General features: G+C 40.4%; 1 protein-coding gene and 1 long non-coding RNA gene across 2 annotated transcripts; one reads left to right on the forward strand and one right to left on the reverse strand.

Annotated features, from left to right (window-relative positions):
- The first annotated feature begins 863 nt into the window (after positions 1-863).
- LOC113402426 (uncharacterized) lies at positions 864-20,852 on the forward strand. Its single transcript, XM_064216416.1, has 39 exons — positions 864-1,038; positions 1,503-2,047; positions 2,245-2,527; positions 2,861-3,069; positions 3,557-3,696; positions 4,211-4,356; positions 4,743-4,948; positions 5,311-5,477; positions 5,748-5,890; positions 6,003-6,135; positions 6,520-6,670; positions 7,433-7,673; positions 7,927-8,054; positions 8,290-8,418; positions 8,788-8,944; positions 9,621-9,809; positions 9,910-10,040; positions 10,206-10,577; positions 10,849-10,942; positions 11,064-11,215; positions 11,485-11,595; positions 12,848-12,992; positions 13,284-13,336; positions 13,568-13,654; positions 13,944-14,067; positions 14,142-14,336; positions 14,595-14,720; positions 14,997-15,173; positions 15,686-15,857; positions 16,241-16,384; positions 16,577-16,731; positions 16,813-16,977; positions 17,165-17,292; positions 17,580-17,743; positions 18,152-18,243; positions 18,922-19,057; positions 19,318-19,495; positions 19,616-19,798; positions 20,233-20,852. Exons 1-39 carry the CDS (start codon positions 1,006-1,008, stop codon positions 20,447-20,449), a joined length of 6,501 nt encoding a protein of 2,166 aa, XP_064072486.1. The 5' UTR covers positions 864-1,005; the 3' UTR covers positions 20,450-20,852.
- LOC135193532 (uncharacterized) lies at positions 18,141-19,382 on the reverse strand. The gene is made up of 2 exons (XR_010309288.1): positions 19,274-19,382; positions 18,141-18,265 (listed from the first exon to the last, which is right to left on the reverse strand). It is a non-coding gene; the product is annotated as an uncharacterized LOC135193532 (long non-coding RNA).
- Positions 20,853-21,741: the final 889 nt, after the last annotated feature.

A 21,741-nucleotide genomic window follows, 5' to 3' on the forward strand; every position in this document is an offset into this window, starting at 1 on the left:
TGCGGATACTAAATATATTCTGTATATTATAGCATACTAAATATATTATAATATACAGAATATCTTACAACGTTCACAATTTTTCATTCATTAGACAATACAGACCGCTATGTCGCTGCGTTTTAAATCTGTAATATATTCGAAAATATTAATTTAAATTACATGCTATAAGCGCAAAAAATGTGTTTATTTACGACAGCACTTTAGAAACCTCTAAAATTATCAGTGTTTCACTTTATGGTATATAATACACATTAACCTTCCTCTTCCTCTGAAATTTGTTATGTTAACTTGTTTACACACAGTGTAGTACACAAACAACAAAAAAAAATATAAAACTTGTAACTTTTATCCCTAACCCCTTAAATTATAGGGGATGGAAGTTTGTATTAGATTTCTGACCCTAGAGGTCTGACAATTAATAGAGGTTTGAAAATTGATATAGGAACTCCTTGTTATTATAAATAACAAAAAAAATACACCAAAGTCAGATTAGCATTGATCTGAACGTTAATTTTTCATTCAATTTTGATAGTTCTAATTTTTCACATAATAGCTTAGCTTTCATTTGATTTCAGTGCATTTTTAATTTCGCAATTTATGTTTTTCATCCTTCTGAAACATGAGAATATTTTCGTGCTATTTTCGTACATTTCAGTTAAAGGCAAATTTCAAATGATGTTCTCAGAAAAAATGTCGTGTACTAGCTCAACTATGATGTTTGCTAAAGGAAAGTTAAACAGCAACTGAATCAAAACCGTATTTAAAGGACTTAATAATGATTATAAATCTGTTTCAGGATTATTCTGACTTATAATATATATTATTAGTCTGGCAATATTATTTTTTATTGACATTTAACGTTAATGCTTATTTATTGACTTGTTTATGTCAAATAATACAGCTGATCGTCAAATCAAAATATACAAGACGTAAAAAATGATAAAAACAACTGTAATATTGTTATTCTCACATTTCTAGCTACATTTATAAATCTCTATCACAATGGCTACGATGGTTAAAGAAAAATCAAAAGACGTATGTATAAAATATACTCTATATCAATACTAAAATATGTTTCTGTTTATGTATAAATCGTCTTTGTTTATTACAATGCATAATTCAGTATTTCCTGACTTCTTAAATTGAAACAATGGGATCAGTAATATGATATGTGTTCAGTAAATCTTGTTACTTTTTTAATCAAATCATGATGATTTGTTTTTACTTGTATTTATTAAAACATAATCTGTAATAATGATAAAATATTTTACAATGATATGACATTGGGTATTTGATAGAAAATTTTAAATGCATCTGGCATTTCATAAAAATTAAAGCAGATTTATTAGAATAATAATTCTTCTCCAGCTGTGGTGTCTTCAACATTTCTTTAAATTAACTTGATTATTTTATACTGATTGCTTGTTTGTTTGATATGCATCGTTTACAGTAAAATTGTGCATTCACTATTCATTTTAATTAGTTACAATTGCTTTCAGAAAAGGAAAAGTAAAGATAAACACAGATTAAAAAAAGTTTTATTACCAGAAGTGCAGATAGAAGAGCAGGAGCAATCTATATCCAATGAAACTATACCAAATGAAATCTTACCAGAAACACAAACTGTTACAGAAATAACAAATTTTATAGATAAATCTAATATAATTGAAGAAAATAAAAAAGTAGAAGTAGAGCAACCTTTAAATGTAACTGCCATATCCACTACTGATGTAAATAAGGATGTTGAATCTATGGAAAATATTTCCATCAGGGAAATAGAAAAAGCCAAGGAAATTGTGTTACCTTCAGCTCCTTTACTTGAAGAAAATGTATCTATACAGACTTCCTACCTACAAACTGAAAAACTTCAGGAAAATACGAAGAAAAAGGTCACATGCTTGCCATTAGATGAAGCAATAAGACTGTTTGGTGGAAAGGAGTTAGCTGAAGTTAGATCAATTAGTGAAAAAGAGGAAGCTATTGTCGAAGCTGGCCCTCGAAGTAAACCTGATCATCCCTTAATAGACCTGCTGTCTACTTTTAGGTAAAAATATAATATTTAATTACTAATGAGTTTTAACTCTTTGGATTTAAATTTCGAATACTTTGATATCTGCCTATTATAAGCCTACATCATTTGTTTTATCGCTACCTTAATTAAAAGTGATTGAATTCCATAGATGAAGGAAACATACCATCGACAATACCATTTGGTCAAATGTCATAAAATGTTGTTTTCAGAACTTCGTTGATTGCTGTCGATCGTGAACGCAATCGCTTAAGCTGTAAATATGTCGAAGAGGAAAAAAGTAGAGCCACTCTTTGGAAAGTGGAAAAACAAACATTAAATTTATCGGAAAAGTGTGCTTGTGGGACAAGTGTAAACTTGAAAGCTAACTTTGATATTGCTAAGCTGGACAGGGAAAGGTTATCAGCAGCTCGCTTACGATTAGAGGCTCTATTGCAAGATGTGCAGGATTCATATTGCTATCACCAACATACAGCATTGCAAACGCATTGTGATGTAAGTTTCTGGTTATTTGATGACATGAATGACATAAATTACTGAATTCTATATTTATAAATACACTTTTTTGAAACAAACACAAACATACCATGGTGTTATACATGCGTTTTGAATTTTGAAGGCGGATAGGATACACTATATCCAAAAAGTATAGTGTTTTAGTGCCCTAACCTAAGCTCTCCTGTGGTTTTGGCTACACATTTAATATTAACCCCGTATACATATAGATAGACAAAATAGATTTAAATTAATCGACATAAAAATATAAACATAAAAATACAAACATAAGATAAACATGAAATGTACATAATACATATATTTTATTTTAAGATAGATGAGGTGATAAACGAAACGATACAGAAACCAAATGAATATATTCGTGAGGCCTTGTTATTGCTGTTCGAGGCTCTGCGATTTAGTGACGCAGCGCCCGTCGCGTACGCTCAAGCGCTACAGCGCTGGGTCAGCGTGCTGTCTTCTGTTTTATTAGAAGAGGATAATTTAAGTCACCTACTCTTTGTTCTACATAATCTATTCAGGTATAGTAAGATCTATACTTTTATTATAAATGTAACAGGTTTGTTTTTTACGCTTTCACGGCCAAACCTCTAAACCGAATTTAATGAGATTGGGTATCAAGCAAATTTGAACACGTCTGTCGAGTATTTATTTATACGATATATTTTTTTATTTAGCTACAATTAAGACATGTTTTTTTTAGAGTATTACCTACTAAGTTATATAAATATATAGTTTTATGTCCAGATCGGTCCAGGTAGGTACCACCAACACATTTTACTGTAAATTAACTATTATCAAAATATACAACGTATTGATTTCAAGTGTTTTCTGTTAATAATAAACATTTTCTCTTCGCCAGTAGTTTTTGAATCTGCAAGATTTTATCATAAACGTATACGACATTAATATATATAAGACGAATTAAAGGTTGTAACATAATACTGGTTTATATATTTTTCATGTATTAAATATATAATATGATTGTCAATAATCTGTCCACTCCAGACAGACGAGGTCAGTCCAGTGGGCGGGGCACGTGCTCAGCGTGCGCGTGCCGGACATGCGCTCGGCGGCGCGCCTGCTGGGGGTGCTCGAGCTGCTGCTGACTCGGCCCTTGCTCGAGTCGGCGCACGAGTGCACGGAGGGTGAGTGCTTTGTGTTCATTTGCTGGGTTAATAGAATACACCAGCGATATTTTTTGAGATAAAAACTGAGGTTCGCACTGTATAATTATAACAGGTAATAGAGAGGGGATTTGGGAGACAGGACGATGGTGGATACACTGAACCCCGATTAAATAATTAAAATACTGGAAAATTAAAACGATTTGAAGTATAATAGATTGTTAATTTTATTGATTTTGAGTCTCATCTGCGATTTTGGTATTATTTCATGCAATACAAAATATTTTAAATTAATAACAACCATCATCAAAGTGGGGGAAATGTTTTATGTTGTATTTTTAGTTTTGAGCATTTCTCGTTATATCTTGTACTTTCGGATACGGTCGGAGCGTAGTCGCTCACATTCATCGACCAATTCGTCCTGTACTTTATCATGATAACGTATCCCTCAAGGCAATTTATGTAATGGATTCTTTCATCGGTGTTTAATTTATGGAAAATGTTAATATAATATACATTATATTAACAAATTCAGACAGTGAAGCGTGGGAGGAGCTTGACGATAGTGGTGAGGCGTGCGCGGTGGGGGAGGGGCGGCTGCGCGAGCGGGACTTGCTGGCTCTGTTGCGGGCGCTGCCTCTGAGGGACTTACTCGGGCGCCTTGCTTTGTTCGGGAGACAGGTCAGCTAGTTTGCCGTATGTAGCGTATAGATTTACATTTAAGTGAGAAAGCGTCGAATTCGGCTGCCTGGGAGGTTGTCACACACACACCATTGATTTTAGAATTATTAATCACTCCAACCACTATCAATGGCCACCACTCATTTGATGTTCGGTGAAAATGTTCGTCACTCGTGCCTACAAATTATAGTGTCTCACTAACCTCTTAATCCCAAACGGTTCTAGAATCATTTATCGGTAATCGGCAATTCTCGAGAACATCATATTCTAATAGATAAGTAGTCTTAAACTTGTCATCGCTAAAATTTAATGTTTGAAAATTAAATTATTTGAAAGTAAAAAAAATATACAGTAAAAATAAAAAAAGTGCAATCGTATCGTTTCAGGATATGAGCGAGCAAAGTGAGCAGCGGTGGGGCGACCCGTCCGGCGGGCACGGCGTGCTGAAGGCGAGCTGCGGCGTGCGCGCGGCGCTGCACGTGTGCGTGCGCGCGCGCCGCTCGCACGCCGGCTACGCGCGCCTGCAGGCCCGCCTGCGCGCGCTGGCCGCCGCCGCGCTGCACGCGCTCGCCGCGCTGCACGCGCACTCTCGGTCGGCAGGCACTGAATAATACATGACGGTTGAATTTCTCATGATTGTGTGCATTTTTATCAAAGTGCTATACAAATCGTGGTAGGGATTTAAAGTAAAATTGTTCTAGTCGAGAACTATGAGGCGACAGTAAAGTTATCTCACCTTTCACCCGCTCGATTTTGCAATTGAGGTTCGCAATACGAACCCTATAATAGTCGGAATACTTATTAAATATAAAAGCTCTATCGATCCTCAAACATGTATCATCAGCTCGAAAACACGAGGACAGTGATAATATTGTTATGACCAAATTAATTGAAACTAACAAGACATCAAACTATTTGATTGGGAAGTTTCAATGAAAGCGTATTACCCTCTAGATCGTCGTACGTCGTCGATCTAGCAGAGAAAATACCAGCGGAGCTGGAGGCTTGCTTCGCTGCAGGCCTCACTCTCCTGGGAGAGGAGGCGCACCAGCTGCCGGCTACGCTGTTGAGTGACGACGTCGTGGAAGAGTACTGCAACACGCTTATTGGTGGCTTGCACGGTGAGTTTGTAGTTCATTCTGATATAGCTATGGCGAGACTACAACCGTCACTACTATAAATATTTTTTTCATGGTCCTTATTGTAAAAAAAAGGTATTTATTTTTTTTATTTAGCAAATATTTTTGGTAATATATTTAAAAAAATCGAACATATACCTTAAAAATGCACTAATAAATAAAAAGAAATATATTATAAATTTCATGTAATATTATAAATTATTTTAGAAATAAAGAGCATTTTAAATATAATATCGTACAATTCCCATACAGATAAATCGGTGCACATCGCGTCGCTTTCGGTACAAGTAGAAGCGCAGTCGTGCGGTTTGCGCACGCGCATCGTCGCGCAGGCCGCTCTGTCCCGCCCGCAGGACCAAGATCTAGCTAAGACCGTGCTAGATTTTTTGTTTCAGGTTTATAGGGTATTATAGTGTATCGTGCAATATTCTCAGTTAAATGATATTATTTTATTGATAGTTTAATTACGTTTAACACACTTAAACAAATCAATATATTTTTTTTTAGACGGGAATTCATCGCAAACCAACTTGTAAGGGTCTCTGTGACGTCACCGCGCGAGAACTCCTACCCAAATTACTTGCAGTTCATCCTCGCGTTCACACCCTCGCCTTCCACATACTGGCTGACTACAACCAGGGTGTGTAAAATATTTTTCTTATCCGGTAAACTATACAACTTTTTTAAACATAATTATCCTGTCTGTGGTTTTACTTGATGAAGGAGCTTTTACTTGGTGAGTTTGGATAAGTTCGCCAGGGTTGGAACCCTTCACGCTTCGCATTTTCTACCATCTAGCAGTTCGGATTGGAAGGATGACTAAGCCACGTGACGGGCACCTCTTTCGAACAAAAATAATTTGTGAATTCATCTATAAATGCCGAAGTTTTGCCCGATCATCCAAAAATATATTAAAACACCAAATTTTAGAACCTCCTTGTTTTTTGAATCAGTTAAAAAAATCAAATAAAAAACGTTGTAAAATGTTTCGGTTAGTGAAAACTTTTAGTGTAACCTTTGTCAGTGGAAGCGGACAGTTCACTGTTGGAGCCGCTTTCTCTTAAACATTGGCGCCCAACATCGGCCGAGATGGTCGGCGTGCTGGACGACTGGGCGATCAGATGTCCTCAGCTGTTGCAGCACCTGTTGCTGAACTTGGACTACACGCCGCATACGTGAGTTTTTATATAAAGATAATAATCTTTAGGAATTAACCGATAAGAACATACCCACATAGATAGACGTTTTAATAGAAATATTTTTTATTGGGTAAAATATATATATAGTTTCGATAAGCATACTAAGTAAACCGGTGGTAGCTTCACTTTAAATAGTTTGTTAAATGACGATTCAAAAGTGCTTGTAAAAGCCTACTTGAATAAAGTATATTTTGATTTGATTTGAAACACACATTCGGCTAATGCGTTGCAGTGAGTGTTCTGCCCAGACCCGAGCGATGCCTTCACGACTCTGTTGAAAGCGCGCCGAAGTTAGCTCCGCCCACACCGAAATCAAGTTCACAGCCGTATCACAGCCTTTCAGTTCCATTCGTGTCTGTGTAATTGACCGGATGAGACACATATTCAAAGATCTTTCAAAGGAAAGAGATTTGTTGTAATACAAAATGCTCGCCTACTACGATATATATATATCAGCACCTAGAAAAGTAATGCATCTTTTTATTCTTGAAAGCTAGCCATACTATACTAGGTCATGCTATAATAACCCTTATAGTTTTCATACGTGCAATGGTTTAAAAAAACATTACTTTCCACAATAGTGTCGGTTTCTATGTCGTAATAACCTACTCGTTTGTATCATCGCCCGGAGTACATACACGTAAAACTATACATTGGATGCAAGAGAGTTATCTTCGTAGAGGAAGTGTTTCATTCGTCGGTAGCGAAGCGGTATAGTGAGTCAGCGTGTCGTTGCAGCGGGGTCGCCCTGGACAGCCAGCTGTCCGCGGGCTCGTGGGTGTGCGAGTGGGCGGTGCGGCGCGGGGCGGCGCCCGAGTGGGCGTGGCGGGCGCTGCGGGCGCTGCGCGTGCACCGCTCGCTGTGGCGGCGGCCGGGCTGCGCGCCGCCGCCGCCCGCCCCGCCCGCCGCCGCGCCTCCCAGCGCGCTGCACGCAGCGTGGGCGCTGCTGGCCGGCGACTGGGGACACTCGGTGCCGCTGGTGAGTCGAGCCGGGATCGAGTGCCGACCGTTGGGTGGAGTTGAATTCGTACAAATGTATTCGAATGGACTCTGTATTCGATTTTCTCCTCGATGTCTAATTTATAATTGAATTTAGTAAAGTGTACAAAATGTTATTTTGTTACATTTATTTATGATTATATATTACTGATGGACCAAAATACTAAATTGTAATTTTTGTGTCGCGTAAAAAGTTATAGAGGCCCATAAATTAAATAATATGCTATTAATAGGCGTGTGGCCCTGGCGCGGAAGCTCTGCTCCAGCTGGCTCAGACTCGTCCGCTGGATGCGCTGCACTGTGCGGGATTCATCATGAGGGTGATGGCGCAATCGCCGGAGTCCATTTCCTTTACGCCAAAGTTAGTGTAGTTTTAGCTCTAAATTATTGTTTGAATAATAATCAGGTTGAATGACGTATGCCATAAAATGCACGTGATTTAAGTATTGAGAATACTAATATTTGTTCCTCAAATGGTATTACATGCAAAAGTATTGTACTTTAACATTTAAATGCATTTCAGCCTATATGTAAGCTTTTATAACAGTAAGATACTAAACTTAATTACCTTTGCCATCATTGTGGTTAATATCTAGATTCACAGAAATATTTGCAACGATCCTGAACTTCGGGCCGTCGCTGGTGCAGCGCGCGTTGGGCCAGCGCGCCGACAGCGGCGCCGATTTGCTGCAGAAGCTCGTGCTGGACCAGCTTCAAGATCCAGAGTAATTATTATTATTATTCTGATAGTTGTTTTTTATTCAGTGGCATAATCATTTACAAAACTTATGCCACATGGTTTAGTGGTAATCCCTGATATCCTCCTGGATTTCTTTTAAATATATTGAGATGAGTTTGATGTAAACAATAACAGATACTGAGCATTATGTTTAGGAACTCAAGCTTGAGAACACAACACACTTCTTAAATGTTTTGAGTCAAACTTTATTCAACTCACTCACATTCGTCCTCGTTTACAAACAACAAACGCCTGCGCGATTCAATCGACACACATGATATGACATGACATCTCCCAGGGATTTCTGAATCTATTTGAAATCGTTTCCATATATGGTATTTTTAATAACACCCAGAACAGACGAGGCGGAGCGCAGCGCGCTGCTGCGCGCGTGGCTGCACGCGCTGTGGGCGCCGGCGCTGGCGCCGCGCGCGCGCGCGCTGCTGGACCGCGCGCTGCGCCGCTCGCGCGCCTGGCGCACGCTGGACGCGCACGTCGCCGCCTTGCTGCAGGTTGCACACGTTGCACGCGTTGCACGCGACGACTGATATTATTCTCCTGACGAACAGCGATCTATACTATTCTCCAAACGTTCATCCTGTGTTCAGTTTTCGAGTTAAAAAATAAATCGTAGGTTCTTATTATCTCTAACTTTAATAAATTTACTAGAATTCAATGGATAGCAAAAGATCTAAATCAAAATATACTTAGAATCGTCATGTTACAGAACTGTTATTACTTTTAATTTAATAACGTTTAACTGTAAATTAAACGTTGAGCTTCCACCGGTTCCGAAGGTAGGTAGAAGGTAGGTAGGTTCCGAGAAAAACCGACACTGATGTCAGTATAATTAAATTTGTACAATATGAGCAAGCTTTATATAATCTTCTGTTGAATAATATGCCTTATTTATTTTTAACAAACAATTTATAAATCCGAAAAGTCCAAAATATCTGCTGATTTTAAAAACTCATCCTTACGTCTCGTACATACAATGATTCTATCAAAGTGATCAATGTTACCGCATACATAACATTCTTGTAAATATGCAGTGACACAGCTGCAGTATTCCTACTTTATTAAAAATATCGCAAAGGGTCAGTCCCTAGCTCCATGATTATAAACGAGTCTCGTTAATTCGTTTCGTCCAACAGAATGGGTCTCATTTAATGGGTCCGATATCCGCAGGAAGAGTCGGGCCAGGAGTACGTGGGCGACGCCGTGCGGCACGCGGGCGCGGCGCCGCTGCTGTGCGAGTGCGCGCTGCGCCACGCCCACGCGCGCGAGCTGGCCACGCACATGTACGCGCGCCTGCTGGAGCAGCTCGCCTGCCAGCAGGCCGCCGCGCAGAAGATACACGTCGATAACGCTCTGAAGGTCGGCCGCGGGCGATCAACTCAATCAAATTAAAACAACTAAATTATTGAAGAGAGTTTTTTACTGAATCAATCGATATATAATCCTAATTATTCCGCAGCAAATCGGCTCCTCCCTGTGTGACGACGAGCTCTCGATTCACCGCTGCGCATGCGCAGTGCTGTCGGTGCCCATGCAACATCCCGGTCACGTGCTCCTGTGGCGTCTACTGCTGCACATGTGGCTGCACCGGTCGGTACCATAGTGTATATTGTTTAATTATTTAACATTTATAATAGAAAAGTAGGCTTGCAAATGTATCATCTCATCAGAATAGTAGTAATCGTAGTAGTCGTAGTACTCGTATAATAAACATAAGTAGCAGTAGTATTAATTAGTTGTTTTTCTTAATTATAGAAGGTCCGAATCCGCACCACCTGTTGGACCACTTTTCTTCAGTGGCATAGTCAAATCACGCACCCTCGCACAACTGAAGAAACGCCTTCAAGAAACAGCAGCATATCATCGTAACCAGGTTGATATTCTCAAGACCGGCGATAGTGCAACCTCTAGTGCTGCAGCACCAACCAAAGTTAGAAAGAGTACCCCCCCTCTAGATAATGATCTATTTCAAACGTTATCTGTAGTAACCGATTTAATTGGAGAATCGGAATCGGAGCAGGATTTGACTGTGTCAGAAGGCGATAGCAATACTGAGACTAAAAGTGAGAGTGAGACAAAAGGATATGATTTATTAAACCTTATCTGTTACCACACTGCGGCCGAGAAGTGAGTACTTAAAACTTTAGCTACCTTGACATATTAAAATAATCATTGGATTTTTTTTTTAAATACACGTCACTTTCATACGTTATAACAAAAGTATCTCTGCATATTTCTTATAATGTAATACTCGTGGTTTACACTTTTAGATGTCAAGTTTTCATTTTATTGTTTTTTTTTTAAATGGTAGCATTCAAAATACGTACCATCGTTTGTATTATTTTTAATGGTCGATATAATTAGGAGATAGTTTAGTTTAATCACTTTGTACTTTTAGGATGGTTCGTGAATACTTGATGTGGATCGAGGAGGGAGAAAACGTGCGTGCGTATCCACATCACGCGAACATAGCAAGATATATTTCGGAACAGGTTATTTTAAAAATATAATGATAGTACGAATAGACAACTTTAATTTGTGTAGTAAATAGTTAAGGTAGTAATTATCAAAGGAATTTATTTATCAAAGCGATTGTATATAATAATAATCCAGGCTCTCGACGCGGCGTGGAGCGCCTCGCTCGACGACGCCCCGCCCCCCGCAGCGCCCGCGGCCCCCGCGCGCCCCGCGCCGCCCCGCCCGCCGACGCACTTCGAGCGCGCCGTGGCCGCCGTCATGAGCATCGAGGACGGTTCGCAAAAAAGGCACGTCATTATTTATTTTTATTGACGTTTTCGATATCAACGATTTCTTTGACTATGAAAACATGCACGTAAAGTAATGTTTTAAAATCAATACCTTACAAAATTTAATGTCAGATTCGAAAAGAAAAACGTCAATAGAAGTAGGTAAGAGTAAATGATGTTTTTATTTATAATGTATAAATAGCTTAAAACGATGATGCAGTCGATTTTGCCCTTTAACACGATATTTTAGTGTAAAGTTGATATTATATATTTATAAATTATTGCAGATGCAACATGCACACTTCACACATATCCATCAGCGATTCGGTCTTGAAGGATCCATTCTTAATGATTGAAATGGTAGAAAAATATATAGAAGAATTGAAAAAACTTACCGAGTAAGTTAATATCAAATCGTCTCTTTTGGTAACTAAGTCACTATACTCTATTCCAATGGGATTAGGAGAACAGATAAATAAACAACTTTGACCTTGAATTGACATGACATTTTAGTTACACTAGTGAGGAGAAAATTATTGAGTGAATGGGTAAAGAATGCCAAGGAACGATATATTTTATTGGTTTTACGTAATTTTTTAAATAAGTTTTGTATAAATTGCAAGAAAGGTACATATTCAAATTTTTATATGGCTGCATTTTTACGCTCAAATAAAAATTAGGTCATTAGTTTTGTTTTGGATCGTGGTGTTTCGCAAATAGCCTTATTAACTTATAAAGAGGTAGTTATTTTCAGTGATATCATAGAAACACACTCACTATTTCATTTATATGAATAGATTTTTATTCCATCATTAATAAACAGAAACATTGTATGTTTCAATAATGAAGTGGCATTTTCAAGACATATGACTAAGGTTTTGAATAAATAAAATTTTATGTATCTGTTAAGTATTTCTTTGATATATAAACAAATTATTACTTCGAACCTAGTTAGTACTCGATCTGTTTAATTCTTGAGTCAGTCGCAAATAAACAACGTATAAGTGAACACATATTGTGGTTTTCTTTAAAAACATAATCGTCCTGCAAGCTAATATCAACCTTAACACCAAAACAGTATCTTTCAAAGAAAATCTTACTTTATCTTATATCTAAAACGACTTAAAATTTAATGTTAAAACTAAAATAATATATTTTTTATCTGTATAAATTTATTCATTCTCCATTCGTTTAGCGAACATCCTTAATGAGGCCTCCATTTTAATTGTTCGTTCACCGAAAAATGACGTTTTGAATGTCGGCAAAATTGTTTTCGTTACTTTGAAAGTCAAATTTGAGTGGATTTACGTGGTTAACGAAACACTCGTGATATTGAAAAGTACGGTTTGTTTTGGTTCTTTCCTATTCCCATTGGAATAGAGTTTACTCATTAATGTGTATTTAATATTTTTTCAATTTTTACTTAATTCGAATGGGCTACAGAATTTGTAAAATCAATATAAAATAGTTTTAAATCGAGAGTTTCAAAATTTTCCCATTATTTTATTTGAATAAAGTTAATTTTGTATTCAATTAATTGCTATTCGACGTTTTGCTCAGCACCTACGAGTCTGTCGCATCTATTTTCAATGTCTACAGCATATTCGGTAATCTGCAAAAAATAATCTTAAAGTGAATTCCTGTGCTTAGACAATGGCAGTCGGACTGCTTCCGCGTGGCGCTACTGGACAGCCAGCTATGGGATCTGGTGGAGGGCCTGCGCGTGCGCCGCCCTCTGCCCCCCGTGCGAGCTGCCTGTCCCCAAGACTGCAAGCCCCTTGTCGTACACATCCCTGTGAGCAACTATCACAAGGCCTTTAACTAAAAAGACACTTTGATTTTTTCCACTGCTTGTATAGCGCTGAACAAGGTCAAATTTCACACCAAATTTACAACTGTTTTTTTTCTGTTTAAGCAATGAATGCTATTACATACACGAGAAGACAAATCATTGTTTAGATAACGTTATTGTAGACATATTGGCAATGTAAAGAATATAATTTATGTCCCTATATGATACATAAAAATATTTAGTTGCATATGAGTATATCATTTTTTTCACAAATCAAAATCTTTCCTCGTCCAGGAAGACGAATGGTGTATATCTTCTGGAGCGGAACAAGCTATACACGAGAACAGGTAAGTGAATTTATTGCTATATTTTTTTATGATATGTTGATTTACCAGCTTTAAAATTTTGTTAAAGTTTGGTGTGATCCATTCACAGACATTAAGATTATTCAATATAATAGTTTTTGAGCCTTTCCTACGTGTATCGTATGTATTCACTGTTACCTAATCGTGTCAACACTTCGCTTGGTGTTCTTTGTTAAATATAATAACATCCGCGTGTATCGCCGTCGGGCGCAGACGCAGCGCGCGCGCAGCCCTGCGGCGCCTGTCGCGCCCGCGCACGCACGCCGCGCGCGTCGCCTCCCTCCTGCACTCCGTGGGCAGGTAATGGTCCGGCACACGGGACGGTTTTTAGATGCACTTTTATTGAAGAAATTATCTAATCATTTTGTATTTTATTTATAGAAACGGTCGTTACACTTTGTACGTTTAAAATACCCTATATCATCTGAAACGAATACGTGGCTCGAGTGATTTTAAGCCCTCTTTAAAGAAATTTAAGTGTATAAATGAGTAAGAGCGAAGTCGAAATATCTATATTTTTTCACTCGCACGAATCTCGTATACGCTTACATTCTGAACATAGTGGTGTATTGAGCCTGCGCCTGTGTAGACGCATGCGGAGCGCGCAGACGGGCGCGCGCGCGGCGCAGCTGGCGTGGGGCGCGGCGCCGCGCGCGGAGCCCTACCCGCCCGCGCGGGACGCGCTCGCGGCGCTCGTGGCGGCCGTCGCGCAGGTACGCGCTCGCCTCTCTCGACCCGTCAGTTCTCTCGGTGTGTTCTCACCCTACCCCGCCTTACCTCTCGACAGCGGTGGCTCAACCACGACAGCGTGCTCACGTCCAAGTTGCTCGCTCGTTGGAGCACCGGCAGCGGTTTGCAGCAGCAGCTGTGCGGGGTCCTGGTGACGCCGGCGCGTATGCCGGCCAACCATTGGCCGCGACTCTACGGCACGGTGCTGACGCTGCCTCTGCCCTCCCACGCCATCTTCAGCTACTTATCCAAGGTCTTAAAGTATATTCGATTTAATGCCATCAGTACAGACGGATTTTTTTTGTTGTAAACCACTTATTTTATTAATAATTAACTACATTGCTCAAGTATCGAACTTGTTTTGCCGTGTGTAATACGCTTTTCTCACAGAAAATTGTATATCCGCATGTCCAATCGGTCATACAGACTATCTCTATAAAACTGATGGAAAGGCACGATGAAAGTTTAAAAAAAAGATATCGAACTTTAAATTTCAAACATATCGTTGCAGTTCGACATAACCCACTGGGCGGATGTCACCGACACGTCTTCGAGAAACGAAGTTCTTGAATCAATCGTCAAAGCTGCTACGCGGATAGGCCCGGAGCCCAAACAGCAGGACTTGGTTTTGGTTGAAGTAAGTGTATACTTAAATCAATATCATTTTTTAAAAAACAAAGTAGTGTTTCATAACATTTGAATAATAAGGCATGTGGCCTTATTATTAACATAATACGTTAGTTACAGAATATCGATAAAATCGAGATCAAGATAAATCCTTTTTAAACGGCTGCTGTCATTTGTTTTAATTTCCAAACTATAATTTGAAGAAGGTACCAAAGGAACTCAAATATATAACAATCAAACGATTCTCGTATAAGACGGTAACTCGAATATGAAGTACTTCCCCTAGATTCTAGGCGTCCACTCCGCGGCGCTGGTGCGCGAGCGCGAGCTGTGCGAGCACGTGCTGCGCTGCGCGCGCGCGTGCGCCGCGGGCGCGCTGCCGCCGCCCTACTGCGCGCACCTGCCCGCGCTGGCCAGCCGCGCACGCGAGCTGCACCTGCAACGGGTGCGACTCATGCGAACGGTTATCAGCGAGAGGTCTAGTCTATCGAAGTGGAAGTCACAGCTGACGTTAAATGCTCGCCCTGCCAGATATGGTCGTACACACTCCTAGTAAAGTGGCTGTTGGAATATCTGTACATTACATTGTTATTTGGCGGTAGAGGCTTATGCAAGCTTGCCTTGGTACCTACACCATCCACTCATTAGATGACCTATCGCCAGACAGCAACACTAAGTATTGTTGTATTCCGTTTTAAAGGGTGAGTGAGTCAGTGAGACTGCCGGCACTGGGGACATGACAACTGACTTGCCGATGTTGGCGACGCATTGGCGATGTAAGGGATGGTTAATATTTTTTTCAGTGTCAATGTCTAAAGGCAGTCGTGTCCGCAGTGTGGATCTTAGAAATTTTTAAGATCAAGCACAGGCTGCAAACTGACAGATAGTTTTAACATTTCCACATTTTGAAATATTGCCGAACCTATATCCGATAAAAAGTGGTACATCAATATTCATTTAACTTTACAATTTCAGATAGGAGGACTCCTTCACGATCTTGGCCTAATTTGGTGGGAAGCTCACTCGTCGACCCGAAATAATAGTTCACTCTACGCTGAGTACGCTCCCCACTTCGCAAATACGTTGTACTCTCTGTTGAAAGAATTCGTCGCCGCAGCTGTCAGATATACTTATACGCCGGAAAGGGGTACGTTATAAATAGAATGTTATAAACGTTGTAACTAAAAGCTTTTTGTAAGCTTGACCGTTTGCTATTTAGGAACGTATGTGTTTATCTCTTGTTTGGTAAAATACATATTTTTTTTTTTGGAACATGTAATTATTTTTTACTTTTCTGATCGAAACAATTTCTAATTTTAAATTTACATAACAAATACGTTTAAGGAGAATGAGACCACGCGGAATGGCTAGCAATAACATCGTTTCAGATTCAAAATAACAGTCTTATTACGTAAATATTTTACGAGAAAATATTTAGTTTACCAAAAAATATTTTCACTTCTAATATTTTACCCTATTTTTAAATAACACATGATGATACATACTGTAAAGTTTGTCGTTATTCCGAAGTGGCGTACTGTTCGTGGCCGGCGCTGCAGACATCGTGGTGTCCTTGGGTGGCGCCACAAAGCTCGCTTTCACAAATCGACCACCAGGGCGACGTGCTCGAGCGCTTCGTCGAAACCATACGCATGGTAATGGACGACTGTCCAGGTACGAAGTTATAGTTACATTCCATATACTTTTTATTTTAAAAAAATAATAGATATTATTACACCAAGTTGAATAAGGAGTATATTTGATGCCATTTTTTATATAATTTATTATAATTTAAGTCAAACTTCTTTATTTCGAGCGTCAGCAGAAAATAGTTCTGGAAAATCTGGTAAACTATCTCTTAAATAGGGAGCGCGGACGCCATGTTGCGATATACGTGGGAGTGGGCGGCGCAGTGCGCCCTGAGCGAGCCGCGGGCGAGCTGCGCGCTGTTGGCGCAGCTCGCCCTCCTGCCGTGGCAAACGCCGTGGCTGCGAGCCGACTGCGTGCCGTTGGCGTTGCAGGTGATGCACTCTAAATATTAAGCTCACGGATTCATAACTTTTTTTTTACTGTTTTTTTATAATATATTAATATGTTCCCAGTTATGTGGTATCGCGGATGATGAGGCGAGGCGCTGGTTCGGTCAGTTCGTGCGGCACGCGAGCGCGGAGTGCTGGCTGCGGGGCGCGGCGGACGAGCAGGTGTCCCCGGCGCTGGCGGCGCTGCTGGCGCTGTTCACGGCCACGCGCCCGCTCGTGCCGTCCGAGGTGAGCACATCTACCATATCGGAGCCGGAGTACTGGCGCTGTTCAAGGCGCACGGTTCATCGGATTATGAGCGAGTTCCTCCATAGAGAGTGGACATGTGGATGTGCACACATTTGAAAAAAAATCTACTAAGTTGCTACTAAATTATATTTTTTGTTTTTATAACCCTTGTAAATTTTTCGAGCAGACACTCGAGGGGGCATATCAGTTGCCATGGCATAGATTACCCTTGCCGGCGCTAGATGCCGCTCTCGAGAGGTACTTCGCCGACCACCACAATCCCGGCCTACCCTACCACGAGCTACCGCACTTCAGGTAAAAGACGTGGAGTCGTGGAGTTATTAGACGTCGAATTCCATGGAGAATATACAAATTTAATCATAAGTACTGATACGACAATACGCGGAATCGCCGCTCCGGTTACAGAGTCGCTCTCTCGGTTTTAATAAACTTGGACATGAGTTCATTTCTTAGGCGATCATTTCTCACGCTCGATATTGATACGCCGGCTCTACCCTAGTACCCTGCAAGTACCAGCTATGAAATGCCTCTCCAAGCAATGATGTGTAGCTGAGCCGCTCTAACGCGAGTGTGCCCGGTAGGGTGCTGCTGTGCGCGGCGCAGCTGGTGCGCGGCGCGGCGGGCGCGGGGGGCGCGGCGCGCGCGCAGTGCGTGTCGCAGTGGGCGCGCGCCCTCTCCTCGCCCGCCCTCCGCGCGCACGTCGCCGCAAACACCCGCTGCTTACTCGATGTACTCACCGACCTCGGTGAGTACCTTCAATTGATTTTCGATGCAGACCCGTCAATTAATTTTTTTTTTGTATTTATGTCAGTTATAATAGATAATTTTATTCTTTTGGTCTTCACCTGAGACGTATATATTTATTATGTGATTTTATTATTAACTGTTCTTTTTTATTTAATTCAGTTTGTATTTTCTAATCGACTTACAGTTAGACTTGAATGGCAGATAACCTATTTTGATGTTAGAATTTAAATTCATTTTCATAATTTGTAAAACTAAGCTAATGTTTTGATACTGATACTGTGACAATAACAACTAAAAAAGTATTATTTAATGATAATTAAATATTCTTTAATCTACTTGGATATACTATAATAGTAAACCTAGTGGACGAGCACGCCGGATGATATCACGTGTCGTGTGTCCGCAGCGCCGTCCGTGGAGGAGGCCGAGCTGACGGAGCTGCTGTCGCGCGCTCTCGTCGTGCTGTGCGTGCAGCCCGCAGACGCGATCGCTTTGCCGGTTACTTACTGCTGCTGCTATTCTATATATTTCTATATTCTGATGAACTTGTTTTTTTTTCAAACCAATTGGTAAGCGGACTTGTGAATGGGCCGCCTGATGATGAGTAGATAGATCGCCAATGCACCACCAAAACCACATCGGAACTAAAATTTTCTGGCCCTTGTGGCTGTAGTTACACTGGTTAACTCGCCCTTTAATACCATCATCAGCAGAACACAACAATACTGAATATTGCAGTTTGACAGTAGAATATGTGATGAATTTTCGGTAACATAACCAGGCGCGTTTTCGCAAAGCTCTACCACAAAGCCATACGGTAACTACTGAGTGCTAGTTGTACAGTCAGCTAATTAATCAAAATTACTTGATATGACGCCACTCTATCTCCTCTCTATCTTCAATATCATAGATGACCCATTGCTTGAATAAAGAAACTAAAAAAAGATACAGACGAATTGATAACCTCCTCCTCTTTGAGTCGGTTAACACTATCTTTTAACCGGATACACAAACTATTATTTGTTAATATCACAACAGTATACCAGAATACGTAATGAGTTATCATCTAAAGTATCCGAGCTAAAGCACTAATAGCTAGTATTTTCTGAAGTGATTGTTAAATGCATTTGTATTTTTATGAGGTCCCGTTAGACTAATGATATTGAATGTGCGCAGGTGTGGGAGCAGTGGGCGTGTGCGTGCGACGCGCACGTGCGCCGTGCGTGCGCAAGCGCAGTGGGCTCCCTCACGGCCATCGACAGCTTCGCGACGCTCGGAGACACACTCGTCAAGGCTATTATGAGCGAGAAAGGTAAGCGCTTATAATTCCACTGGTAGTGGAAGCTAATTGATTCGAGATGGATTGTTAATATAGTACTTAAAGAAAATTTGTCTGTAATCGGGATGTGTCGGGCGATTTTTGCCATATGCAATCGCGGTTCTCACCACGGTGATGTTTCTTTAACTTGAAAAACAGGCAATTGGATTGTTGCCTGTTTTTTATGTTGAACATTTGAGGGCCAACTACCTAGTGAATTACGGTTTCGGTAACGGGTGGCCCTGCTCGCACAGAGCCGGCGGATTGGGCGGCGGTGTGGTCGCGCTGGGCGGCGCGCTGCGCGTGGGGCGCGGCGGCGCTGCTGGCGCGCGCGCGCCCGCACGCCGCGTACGTCGCGCTGTTCACGCGCGCGCACCCGCCCGACGAGCTGCGGGACGTTCTGCGGACTCTGCTCGCTGCCGACATTGACTTGTATGTATTGTACCATAAATAATATTTTCACATCTGTAAATTATATATTTCCTTCGAATCGATTATCTTTCAACATATTATTAAAATGTTTAGTATACGTAAAATAAATTTTGTTCCTAGTGTTCAGAACGAGGTGATCATATCCGTCTGGATATGCGTGGCGAGCCGCGTCAGCTGCGGCGCGGCGAAGGGCGACGAGTGCGCGGGGGCGGCGCGCGCGCTGCTCACGGGCTGGGCCGAGCGGCGCCGGACGCTGCTGCAGCTGGTTACGCTGCATCCCGCGGGGAACTGTCCCACAGCGCAGTGAGTTACTTTCGATAATGCCCTTTAGCATGATAACCTTGTGTGGCTGTTTCTGTTAAACAATAACAACACTAACAAATTTGTTCAAAACGTCTTTGAAAGATTCAGTCTTGCCTAATTTTCTTTGTTTAAGGATTGTGTCACTATTAGTATTAATGAATATCGATTGGAGTAATGTTTTCTTGATGACTTTATGGCCGGCGATTTACATGGAAAACGTCACTCCGGGAAGTTTAATACAATAATGAATATTGTATCTAGGAATCATTCGAGTAAGGGGCAACTTTGGTTCAAATTGTGACAGTATGCGTATAGATGTTTTTTTTTGGACCCTCTGAGAAATCCATCGTTTAAGAAAAAATGGTAAACAGCGTAAATAAAACAAGAATGGCATCGCTCGGTCATTTTATTCCCACACGACTCATTCGGCGCAGACAGCAGCTGCTGTGTCGGCTGGCGCTGCACGTGCGCGGCCCCAGCGACGCCACGTGGCGCGCGCTGGAGAGCGCCCGCAGCGCGTGCGCCGCGCCCGCCGCCCGCGCCGCCCGCGCGCCGCCCTCCCCGCGGGCCGTGCCGCAGCTCGCCGCCGCGCTGTACCCCGCGCGCGAACACTACTTCGCGCACGAGCTGCGGCTCGCCCCGGGCCAGTAGGCGGCGGTGAGCCGTCCCGAGATTACCGAACCGAACCAGGAAACTATACCAAAAAATGTTCGCCGACCTCGAGACAAAAAATATTTACGAATTATCATATCCCCGACAGATGTAGATAGATACGTTTAATAGTTTTCTATTTAAGAGTAAGACGGAGTTGATCCATTTGAATAGTGTATAAGAGAGAAATTTGTATTAAAGTGGCGGGAGGATTTTTAAAGGAATGGGGATGTTCGATGATCGATTGTTATGCTCAAAATAAAACAAAAAATGAGTAAAATAGTGATGTGACTAGACATATATTTTAAAGATTATATTTTTATCTACGTACCTTAATTATCTTAAAAATAGAAAAAAAAACTGTATTAGACAATTAAATATTATTCGAATAAATGTTTGTAAAATAAAATTTTCGTTTTAATAATTCTCACAAATGACGACGACATACATTAAAAACATAAATTAAATAATTAAGTATAGTTAAAGTGATAACACTGTAACCCTCAGAGAAGACGAGTGCTAACTACAAAACTGCAATCTCTCGCAATAGAACAGCGCAATGAATTTAGTTTCGAATTTTAATTTTAAGAGGGATGTCGTTGCTCACTTTGCACAAACTAGTTTTATCAAGCGGTCGATATTTATTATATGAATTATTTTACGTCAATCATCTTATTTCTATAATTTTCGATTGACATTCGAACAAGACTTTCTTCTAAGATATATGACGAGCAATAACAGACTTTAGTGCAAAACAATAAAAGCGTTCAAGTTCATCTTGACATGTAGATAAGATATAAGTATTATGTAAATTGTTTGGGATAACATTATTCGTAACATTATCACAGGATTAGATAAAAGATAATATAAGCCCATTGTGTTGCGTATGTCTGTACTAGGTTCGTATATGTTTAACGTAATCATATTCGATGTATAGAGACTATATGCTGACAAAATTAAAGAGGTCTATTTATAACAGGAAAACTATAATTGTGGTAATGATTATTTAAATGTACTTTACTCATTGGAATAATACTTTTTGGGCATATTTGGAATTAAGCATGGCTGATCAAGAACAATTATTGGAACAATTAGTGAATATTAATTTAATTGTAATTCTGATTTATTTAAGAAAGATATCTACTAGAGTTTCTTTCCGTTTCGAAACAATGATAGAGTAATAATAATAAAAATATTTATTTGTTAAATTGAAAGAACTCCTAAGTTATAGTAGATTCTGGATGGCACGACCAAATTGATTTAATTTCTCGTCTTAAATGAAGGTCAAAACA

This window comes from Vanessa tameamea, chromosome 12 (assembly GCF_037043105.1).
Source record: "Vanessa tameamea isolate UH-Manoa-2023 chromosome 12, ilVanTame1 primary haplotype, whole genome shotgun sequence".
NCBI classification, from domain to species: Eukaryota; Metazoa; Arthropoda; class Insecta; order Lepidoptera; family Nymphalidae; genus Vanessa; species Vanessa tameamea.

Excerpts from the sequence above, each read along its gene's own strand:
- LOC113402426 (XM_064216416.1), top strand. The coding sequence starts at position 1,006 with ATGGCTACGATGGTTAAAGAAAAATCAAAAGAC. Across the intron at positions 4,357-4,742 it reads TTGCTTTGTTCGGGAGACAG|GATATGAGCGAGCAAAGTGA; the intron begins GTCAGCTAGTTT and ends GTATCGTTTCAG. Across the intron at positions 16,978-17,164 it reads GCCCGCTCGTGCCGTCCGAG|ACACTCGAGGGGGCATATCA; the intron begins GTGAGCACATCT and ends TTTTTCGAGCAG.